We start from the raw sequence: 10,874 nt of genomic DNA, 5'->3' as shown, positions 1-10,874 counted from the left end.
TCTACACCCGCTGAATACACAGTAAGCCCGTGAGGTGGGCCTGGCAGTAGAGGTGCCATGGGTGACAGAGAGGACTGCACAATTCCTCTACAAACTACCCGAGTGGCCTTGGGTGGGAGAAGCCACCTCCGCACCTCAGGGTCCTTGTCTGTGACAGGAGAGTATTAGGGAGCAGGTCCTGGCTCCCAGAGGGTGCTACACCCCCATCAGAAGTGGAAAAAGCCTAGGCGCCTGCTCCTCTGTTTCTGGGATCTTCCAACCAAACCTGACGGGCACCTGGCCCTGTCAGGGGGCTGCGCAGCGGGAAAGAGGAGCCAGGCTATGACTTTGGGAAGTCACCCTGGGCTTCCTGGCTTTGTGCTGGCCACGTGCCCTGGCTGGCTGACCAGGCCCCTCAGGAGGCAGTGGGCGTGGCCTGCACATAGGGCTCCTGAGGAGGGAAACCAGCTTTAGCGTTGGATGCTAAGGGTTCAAATACCTGCTCCCCCAGTTGTGACCTTGGGCAGGTTACTACACCTGTGTGAGTCGGTGGCCTTATCTGTAAAATGGGGCTGTTATAATGACCCACCTCCTAGGGGTGGTAAGACATAAAGTCAAATAAGTTGGCCTCTCCAGAAGCTGCCCAGCGCCAGGAACAGAGACTGGCCGGCATTCAAATGCACGTTACCATCACATTATAGTTTCAGCACTGAGACGCGTGGACGGTGAGATGAGTCAGTAAAGGGGGGGGGGGGACGACGGCTAATTAAACTGAAGGTCCTGGAATGTGACCCTCTAGGATTTTTTTAAAGACTTATTTATTTATGCATAGAAGAACCGGGGTACAGGCCAGAGGTGCGGTGGGTGAGAGGACTCCCCAGAGACAGAGTGGGGTGAAGAACAGGCAGACTGACAAAACCCACTGCTGAGGGGAGCAGCAGGAGACAGGAGAGGTCTGCTGCTCCATGTGGGTAGCTCCCTGTTGGGGAGTGGGGGGTGCCCAGGGGTTTCTGAGAGCTACTAAAATGTGCGGGGAAAATGGCATTAGAATCAACATCCTGGGGCAGAGCTGTCGGCCTCAGCTACTTTCACCGGTGGACATAACTTGACCATACGGCTCGCTCTTCCTTACAACAAGGGGGGGAGATCTCTGAGCGGGGGGCCGGGAGCGCTTACCTGTCCCCAGGGGCCCTCAGGGCCCCTCCCCCTCCGGACCGCCTCTGTCTCCCCCGCAGGACGTGCTCAAGCCCCGGCGGGGCGCGCGCCCCTGCTCCGGCCTGGCCCGCCGGGCGCTCACCGTCGCCTTCGCGCTGCTCATCCTGGGCCTCATGACCTGGGCCTACGCCGCGGGGGTGCCGCTGGCCTCCGACCGCCACGGGCTGCTGGCCTTCGGCCTCTACGGCGCCTTCCTGGCGGCGCACCTGCTGGCGCAGAGCCTCTTCGCCTACCTGGAGCACCGGCGCGTGGCGGCCGCGGCGCGGCGGGCGGCGGCGCGGGGCCCCCCGGACGCGGCCGCGGCGCGCAGCGTGGCGCTGACCATCTCGGCGTTCCAGGAGGACCCGGCCTACCTGCGCCAGTGCCTGGCGTCGGCGCGCGCCCTGCAGTACCCGCGCGCGCGCCTGCGCGTGCTCATGGTGGTGGACGGCAACCGCGCCGAGGACCTGTACATGGTCGACATGTTCCGCGAGGTCTTCGCCGACGAGGACCCCGCCACCTACGTGTGGGACGGCAACTACCACCGGCCCTGGGAGCCCGCGGCGGGCGCGGCGGGCGCGGGCGCCTACCGCGAGGTGGAGGCGGAGGACCCCGGGCGCCTGGCGGTCGAGGCGCTGGTGCGGACGCGCCGCTGCGTGTGCGTGGCGCAGCGCTGGGGCGGCAAGCGCGAGGTCATGTACACCGCCTTCAAGGCGCTCGGCGACGCGGTGGACTACGTGCAGGTGGGTGCGGGCCGCCCCCCCCCGCCCCGGGGCCCCCCTCTACCCCCCCAGGCAATTGCTTCCTTCTCCATCAGTCCCTGGTCTCCCAGGCTAGAGACTGTTTTGCTCTTTCAGATTCTTTCTTCATCCATCCATTGGCGGTTCTTTGCTTCACTCGTTCGTTCAGTCGTTCATCCACCTGTCCTAATGCATCCCTCCAGCATCAAATATCTCCTTCCCTCCTTCCCTTTATGCCCCCCCCTTTTAAAAAGTATTTATTTATGCATACAAGAGCTGGGGTACAGGCCAGAGGTGCGGGGGTGAGAGGATACACAAGAGACAGTGGGGTGCAAAACAGGCAGATCTACTGAAATCCACTGCTGAGGGGAGCAGCGGGGAGACAGGAGAGGTCTGCTGCACCGTGTGGGCAGCTCCCTGGCCGGGGATCGAACTTGTGCTGTACGGGCTGCAGACAGCTTCATAGTGCTGCATCTTAATCCCTTGGGCACCAAGGAGGCCCCCTTCCTAGTCCCTCTCTCTGCCCATCCAGTCTAGAGCTCACTCCTTCCTTTATTCATTCATTCAGTGTAAGGTCCCTTCTTTTCGGCGTCCTGGGGAGAGACTGCTTCCTCCCTCTGCTCACTCACGCAGTCATCTGTCCATCCAGTGTGGCGCTGACTGCCCGGGTTGGTTCACTTCATGACATGTAGAGACACTCACTCTCTACCCGCTCCCCAATGCACTCGCTGCTGAGATTCCTCTGGGCATTCTCCACCCCCTTACCTAGCCTTTCAATACAGAGATTCCTGTGTCCACTTACCCATGTGTCCATTCACTGGAGAGATACATTCCCTAACGGGCTGTGTTCCTTTTCTATGGCGGCATAGAAAATTACCACAAACTTGGCAGCTTGAGGCAAAACACATTCATTATCTCATAGTTTCCCTGGGTGGGGAGTCTGGGCAGAGCCTAACTGGATCCTCTGTTCAAGCCTCCAGGCTGCAACCACAGTTCCCTGGAACTGGTTCTTATCTCAGCATCTGTTCTTATCTCCCAAGTTCCCATGTTCACCAACAGAATTCATTTTCCCGCAGCCACAGAACTCACAGTAGCCTGTCTCCTGAACAGTCAGAGGAAGCCTGACTTATAGGTCCTCTTTTGAAGGACTCACCTGATTAGGCCAGGCCCACCTAGGACATCACAACATATTAGGGACCTTAATGACATTGCAAAACTGTCACCATTTCCATATGAGGTAATATAATTATGGGGGTTACAATCTATTACTTCTACCATATTCTGTTGGATAGAAGCAAGTTATAGGTCTCTCACACACCCCAGGCAGGTAGTGTATAAGACTGTAGGGCTTTGCTGGGGGCCATCTTAAAATGTGACTAGACCATTGGAAAAGACTCTAGGATTCAAAGTCATGTACGGATTGGCTGTGCAGTGCTGCTCTACCCGCTGCTCCCGCCCCTTGCTGGGCTCCCCTCACGCACCAGCCCCCAGCAGGGATCTGGCCTGATCCTGCCCCCCTTCACCCTACAGGTCTGCGACTCTGACACAAGACTGGACCCCAGGGCACTGCTGGAATTGGTGCAGGTGCTGGATGAGGACCCCCGGGTCGGGGCTGTTGGCGGGGACGTGAGGATCCTTAACCCTCTGGACTCCTGGGTCAGTTTCTTGAGTAGCCTACGCTACTGGGTGGCCTTCAACGTGGAGCGCGCTTGCCAGAGCTACTTCCACTGTGTGTCCTGCATCAGTGGCCCCCTAGGTGAGCAGGGGGTGCGGCTTGGGGGGCACGGATGAGGTGGGAGGGAGAAGAGGAGCCAGATGGTTTGAGGATGTGATCAAGATGGGGACAGAGCTGGGGCTGGAGAGAAGGAATTAGGAGGGAATAGACTAGAAGTTGGAGGTAGGGATGGTGTTTGGTGTAGACTGAGGCTGGAGAAACAGCATGGATGCGAGTGGGGCTGTGGGAGGCTTTGAGGGAGGAGGGAGGATGGGGCTGCTGTCCAAAGCAAGGTTGGGGCCAGGTTTGGGGTTGGAGATGAGCTTTTGGGTGGGGATGGTGAGGGGAGGGGGCTGAGAGTGTATTTAATACTGATGGGCTGGGAGTGGTTTGCTGTCAAAGTGGGTTGGGTGAGGGACGGCTTTGAGGCAAGGTTGGGATCCTGTGGGGTTAAGAAAAGGCCTGAGCTGTCATGGGAGAGCGCTGGGACCAGGAGTGAGATGGGGAGGTTTGGGGTGGAGCTGAGCTGGGTGGGGAGGAGGTAGGGTTGGGTTAGGGTTAGGGTGGTGTTGACGGCAGCACAGGCTGATGCTCCCTGCGCCTGTGTCCACCTAGGCCTGTACAGGAACAACCTCCTGCAGCAGTTTCTTGAGGCCTGGTACAACCAGAAGTTCCTGGGCACCCACTGCACCTTCGGGGATGACCGTCACCTCACCAACCGCATGCTCAGCATGGGCTATGCCACCAAGTAAGCCGAGGGGTCAGGTGTGTAGAGGCTGACAGGGATCTCAGTCTGTGTGTGTGTGTATGTGTGTGTGTGTAAATCTCCAAACCCAAAGTAACTGCAAGACACTGGACTCTACCAAGTGAGTCCTTAGGGGGAGAGTGGAAGATACCATGGCGTGGGGTGGGGGGGCATCTTCACTGGCTCACTCCACCTCTGGACTCCACCTCTGGACTCTACCAAGTGGGGCAGGGCTAGGGACAGAGTTCCATCTAGAAAATACAAAGGAGATGGGTTGAGATGGCTTTACCACCTGGAGGAGATTACTCAGAGCGAGGTGGGGAGGGAAAGGGAAATAGAGCAGGATCTAACTAGTAAGAGAGGGAGGAGAGTCAACAGAGAGAGGAGGGGGCGCCCAAGCAGTGCTGGTAGTGCTTGGGGCAGAAGAGATCTCATGCAGTGAGGCTGGGGAGTAAGGTCTAGACCAGGTGAAGTTCAGGGCAAAGTAATGTCTACAAAGCTAGACACACTGGACTTGGGGTATGTCAAGGGGACCCCTGCATTCATTGCTCAACAAATACTCATTAAGTGCCTGCAGTGGTTTATGCTCTGGAGGTGCAGCAGTTAACCCGAGACACAAATTCCTGCTGACATTGGATGAGGAGGCAGACAACGGATGCGATAAATAACTTGAACGTACAGTACGTTCGATCGTGACATGCAATGGAGAGAAATCAAGCTAGGAGCACAGGATGTGTTAAATAGGGTGCCTGAGGGAAACAGGGAGGAAGCCCAACATCCTGTAGGTGGAAGAATAGCAAGGTGGAGTGACTGGAAGGGAGGGAAAGTTCATGGGGTACCACTCCTGAAAGGCTTGTAGGCCAGGACAAGAACTTTGGACTAATATGAAGGTGCCCTGAGAGGATTTACAGCAAAGGATGACATGTTTTAATAAGACTGCCTCTGGCAGCTGCTTTCAAGTAGACGTGGCAGGAAGCAGAGGCAGAAGTGGAGGAGCCCTGAGATGCCAAGTGACACAGGAGGAGACATGACACTGTCAAGGTTATGGGGCTAGAGGGTTTGCCCCCTCCTAACTAAATGAGCCCTGGCGGCTACCTGATGATGCTCCATAAAAGGACTTGTTGGGTGGGCTTGGCTGAACAATGGGCAGGCACTGATTAGTGATGTCTGCCTGCAGATGACTGTAGAGATTGATTGGTGATGCCTGCCAGGGCCACAGGAAGGGAGCGTGATGGTTCCTCTGAGAGGCTGAAACACATGGACACCCTGGGCAGGAACCCTGCCTGGCTTCTTTCTCACCAAAGGGTCTGTTAGTAAGAGTAAGCCCAGGAGTATTAGTCATAGATCGTAATCGTAGCAGTAATAATGTCAGTCACTGAAATGATGAGTAAGACAATAGTATCATTAATCATAGTGGAAATAGCAGCAGCAGCAGCTGACGCTGATTGTGCAGGTACTGCCTCCTCGGGGTAAGCACTCGGCATATAAGCCTAATTCGACCCTCACACAGCTCCATGAGAGGAGAACCGTTATGGACTCCATTGGACAAGTAAGATAGGGCTGGAGGCTGAATATCATGCAGGGGAGTGTCAGGAGAGCGGTCAGAGAATTGGGGGGGGCCTTCTGAAAGGCCTGCAGGCCAGCCTTTGAAGTAAGAGGAAGCCCTGGGAGGCCCAGAGAGGTTAAGAAACCTGGCTCCCTGGCCTTCCAGCAGGGGCCCTGCATCCTGTCCCCACCTGGGCAGCAGGGAGAGCCTCGCTGACTGCCGCTCCCCGCCCCCAGGTACACCCCGCGGTCCCGCTGCTACTCGGAGACGCCCTCGTCCTTCCTGCGCTGGCTGAGTCAGCAGACGCGCTGGTCCAAGTCCTACTTCCGCGAGTGGCTGTACAACGCGCTCTGGTGGCACCGGCACCACGCCTGGATGACCTATGAGGCGGTGGTGTCGGGGCTCTTCCCCTTCTTCGTGGCGGCCACGGTGCTGCGGCTCTTCTACGCCGGCCGCCCGTGGGCGCTGCTGTGGGTGCTGCTGTGCGTGCAGGGCGTGGCGCTGGCCAAGGCGGCCTTCGCGGCCTGGCTGCGGGGCTGCCTGCGCATGGTGCTGCTCTCGCTCTACGCGCCCCTCTACATGTGCGGCCTCCTGCCCGCCAAGTTCCTGGCGCTGGTCACCATGAACCAGAGCGGCTGGGGCACGTCAGGCCGCCGCCAGCTGGCCGCCAACTACATCCCCCTGCTGCCCTTGGCCCTCTGGGCTTTGCTGCTGCTCGGCGGCCTGGTGCGCAGCGTGGTGCAGGAGGCCCGCGCCGACTGGAGCGGCCCCGCCCGGGCCGCAGAGGCCTACCACCTGGCCATGGGGGCCGGCGCCTACGTGGGGTACTGGGCCATCATGCTGACCCTCTACTGGGTGGGCGTGCGGAGGCTCTGCCGGCGGCGGTCAGGGGGCTACCGCGTCCAGGTGTGAGATCGGCCTGCCGGGGTCCAGCTCAGGGATCTGCAGGGGAGACCAGAAGCAACGTGCCAAGGGTCCCAGGAGCCATGAACGTGCTGCGTGATCTTCTGGGTCTCAGTTTCCCTCCTCTCAGAAGTGAGGGGATGGCCCGGAGAGTCTTCAGCCGGGACTATTTGGGGGCTGGGACCTCTGTGTCCCTGGGGGAGGGGTATTTATTGATCAGGGTGTGGAATTTGGAGGCAGGGAGGTGCAGGGGTCCTGACAGGCTGTGCCATGACCCAGCTTTCTCCCTGTTTTTATTTAATCTCCATTTCTACTGTGTATAATAAAGTTAATTTATTTTCTCGAGTCACCCACTTCTGTTTAACTGAGGGAACTGCACGGTTGAGAACTGGGGTTTCTGATTCAGTGGGTTTTAGCTGTCTGAAGAGACAGGGTACTTCTCCTCCTCAGCGCCACCATCCCTTCGAGAACAGGGACATTAATTCCACGGGTCAGAATGAAACTTGTCTAATCATTCACGGACTTCCGGAGCACCCACAAATGCCTGAGACCTCTAGGCCCTGCGGCCGTTGTCCTGGCCCACCCACAGGCCTGCTCTCCAAACGGCGACCTCGGTTGTCCACTCAAGCCCCAGCTCATAGTAACTTGCTTCCCCCCGCACGGAGAAAACAGGGGACAAGAAAACAAGAGTCCCCACCCCAGGGCGTCTTCCCTCTGGCCTGCCTCTGTGCCCGGGGTCACCTCCTTGGAGGCCAGCGCCAAGCCCTTCCTTCAGCCGACACGAGACCCCATTCTCTGGTCTCGCAAAGCTCTCACTCCTCGGTGGCTCTTACTGGCTCCCCCATCAGCCCTTGGTTCCTCCGAATCCAGCCTCTCCTAGGTGCACCTATTATGGCATCTCCACGGCCCCTACCTTAAGCCCTTTCTAACAGAATCCGAGTTTTCACCACACTTCCTCCCCCAAAGTTCACCTGAATGAGTGTCTAGTTCAGTCATCTTTGGTAAGTTTGCAGCTCGTGCAGCCACCCCCATCATCTGATTTTAGAGAATTCCCATCATTCCCCCACCTCCCACCCCAAGGCAGCCGCCGTCTACTTTCTGCTGGGCCTGCACGGCTGGGATACAGGGGCCGCGCAGCCCGCTGACTGGCTGCCTCCACCCGGCCTTCCAAGGCCCTGCCGCGTCGTGCCGAGTGTTGCAGCTCAGTCCGTTCCTTGCCCAAACAGTCCGTGGAGGGACACATCACATTTTCTTATCCACCAATCGCCTGGCCACTGGAGGTGTTTTTTCACATATTTTGGTTACTGTGAATAACACTGCTGGCTCCTGTGGGTGGGACTGTCCAGGAGTGGAACTGCTGGATAAATGGACTTTGGACCCAATTGCTGCACGCATGTACCTGCGTGTGTGTGTTTGTGTGAGTGTGAGAGAGAGAGAGAGAGAGAGAGAGAGAGAGAAAACGCTTCCCTACAATAAGCCATCTTGTCTCCTGTTGTCTGAGAATGTAATTCAGAAACAGTCTACCCGGAGATGGCATCTGCCCCATGCCCCCCACATGCCAGCTGCAAGCCCAGGTTGTCACGGAGCTTCTGAGGGGCTGCTAACCTGACTCAGAGGGGTCCGCAATCCTGTACTTGGGTTCAGTTACTTGGCCAGAGACATTCACAGAACTCAAACATTTTACATACTAGACCGCTGGTTTACTATAATAGGATCTGACAAAGGATACAGATGAACTTCCAGACGGGAGTGGAGACCAGGGCTGGAGAAAGGGCACAGAGTCCATCCCCTTGCCAAGCACGTGCTCCCCAAATCTCCATGGGTTCACCAACCCGAGGGTCTGTGACCCATGTCTTCTGGGTTTCTATGGCGGCTTCATTACACAGGCATGACATCATAGACCCCCAAGGCTGGCCCTCTCCCAGCGCACGTCCGGTGTCCCTGCTCTGTTTCCTCCACTGCACATCTTACTCATGTCTGGGTACATTTAATTTTGCTCAGGCTTCTCGCCTACTGGCTGGCCGTGCGTTAGCATGTGAACGCGGTGAGGGTGTAGACTTTTGTCTGCTCTGATTTCTTCCCAGCTCTCTCTACAACGCCCTGAAAACTCCTGGCACGCAGAAAGTGCTCAGCAAGTGTTGGCTCAATGCATCAATGAATCAGTGAACAGACATGACTACAGGCCCAGCAGCTCCTCTTCTAGACACAAAAGCAAATTAGGAACATTAACTCAGGGGCCTCCCTGATGGCGCAAGGGGGTAAGTCTCAGCACTATGAAGCTACCCACAGCCACTGTGGCATGAGTATTTCCCCAGCGAGGGAGCTGACTCACATGGCACAGCAGACCTCTCCTGTCTCCCTGCTGCTCCCCTCGGCAGTGGATTTCAGTCAGTCTGCCTGTTCTGCTCTCCACTCTGTCTCTGTTGGATCCTCTCACCCCCTGCCCCTGGCACATCTGGCTTACCTCCCAGGTCTTCTATGCATAAATAAATAAAATAAATCTTAAAAAAAAAGAATATAGGGCCTCCCCCGGTGGTGCAGCGGTTGAGCAATGGGCTGCAAAGTTGCCTGCAGCTTCTGCAGTGCCGATTTGATCCCCGACCGCCAGCGAGGGTCCCACATGGCGAGGGTCCCACATGGCGCGCAGACCTCTCCTGCTGTGTCTGTTGCTCCCCTCAGCAGTGTCCTCCGTCAGTCTGCCTGTTCTGTTCCCTGCTCTGGCTCTGGTGAATTCTCTCACCCTCCCGCGCTTCTGACTGTACCCAGTGCTTGTATAAATAAATAAATAAATCTTAAAAAAAAAAAAAATACAAGCTCATATTCAGTCTTGATGCCCATCAGGGATGTCCAAGGTGGGGGAAAGGGAGTAACCCCGAGCTGGGGCCTGAGAGTGAGGTGGCTCCCTACGGTTCAGAGTACAGACCTCAAGTTCAAAGAACAGCCTGTGAGCAGGCCCAGAGATGGGACTGAGCTTTGCATGTCTAAGGGACAAAAAAACGAGAACTAGAGAGCCGAGGGGTGGAGTCAGTCATAAACACAGTGCTAACTCGGAGTGTGGGGATAAATGGGCCAATGCATGTAAGGTGGTCAGGGGAAATCATAAGCAGATCAAAACCCCCCCAGGCAGGGAGTGACAGGTACCAAAGTCCTGGGGAAGGTGAGAAGAAACATGATGAATAGGGCCTCCCTGGTGGTGCAAGAGGGTAAGCACCACACTGTGAAGCAATCCGCAGCCTCTGCAGCACCAGCTGGATCCCCAGCCGGCCAGGGAGAAACCCACCTGGCGTAGCAGACCTCTCCTGCCTTGCCCGCTGCTCCCCTCAGCAGTGTGTTTCAGTCAGTCTGTCCTGTTCTGTTCCTTACTCTGTCTCTGGTGAATCCTTGCACCCACCCCCCCGGCATCTCTGGCCTGTACCCCAGCTGTTGTATGCATAAATAAATCTTTAAAAAAAAAAAACAAACACACATGACAAATACCAGGAGTGAGCAAAGCCAGACAAACTGCAAGACAGAAAGACCCATAGGGGTGGCCTCCCTGGTGGCGCCAGCACTTTCAAGCTATTGGCAGCCACTGTGGCCTGCGTTCGATCCCCAGCCAGGAATCTGACCCACGTGGCACAGCAGACCTCTCCTGTCTCACCTGCTGCTCCCCTCAGCAGTGTATTTCAGTAGATCCGCCTGTTCTGTTCCCCACTCTGTCTCGGGTGAATCCTTTCACCCCACGTACCTCTAGCCTGTACTCCAGCTCTTGTATGCATAAATAAATAAATCTTAAAAAAAAAAATCCAGGGGGAGGTGGGGAGGGAATAAGGCTGGTGAAGTCAGCAAGGGCCAGAACCTCAAGAACTTGAGGGGCCTTGACAAGGAACTGCATGTTGTTCAATGGGGAGCCACTGGGCGTCTCAATGGGGAGTTTTGAGCAGGGGAGGGACGCAACCTGAGACACTTCTAGATATTATTCGGCCGCTATGGAAAAAGGACTGTAGAGGAGCAAGGCCAAGCCGAGGGAGGGAGGCCAGGGGGAAGCCCGGTGGAGGGCAATGCCTTGTGACC

At 56.8% G+C, this 10,874-nt stretch overlaps 1 protein-coding gene across 1 annotated transcript; it reads left to right on the top strand.

The window, feature by feature from the left end:
• Window positions 1-1,292: 1,292 nt before the first annotated feature.
• On the top strand, window positions 1,293-6,830 carry HAS1 (hyaluronan synthase 1; the record flags this gene model as incomplete). Its single annotated transcript, XM_084256697.1, has 4 exons — window positions 1,293-1,916; window positions 3,444-3,669; window positions 4,243-4,375; window positions 6,155-6,830. Exons 1-4 carry the CDS (start codon window positions 1,308-1,310, stop codon window positions 6,828-6,830), a joined length of 1,644 nt encoding a protein of 547 aa, XP_084112823.1. The 5' UTR covers window positions 1,293-1,307.
• Window positions 6,831-10,874: the final 4,044 nt, after the last annotated feature.

Source organism: Talpa europaea (assembly GCF_964194135.1).
Source record: "Talpa europaea genome assembly, chromosome: 16".
NCBI lineage: Eukaryota > Metazoa > Chordata > Mammalia > Eulipotyphla > Talpidae > Talpa > Talpa europaea.
Note: the sequence above shows the minus strand (reverse complement) of the source record. Positions and strands in the feature narration are given on the sequence as shown.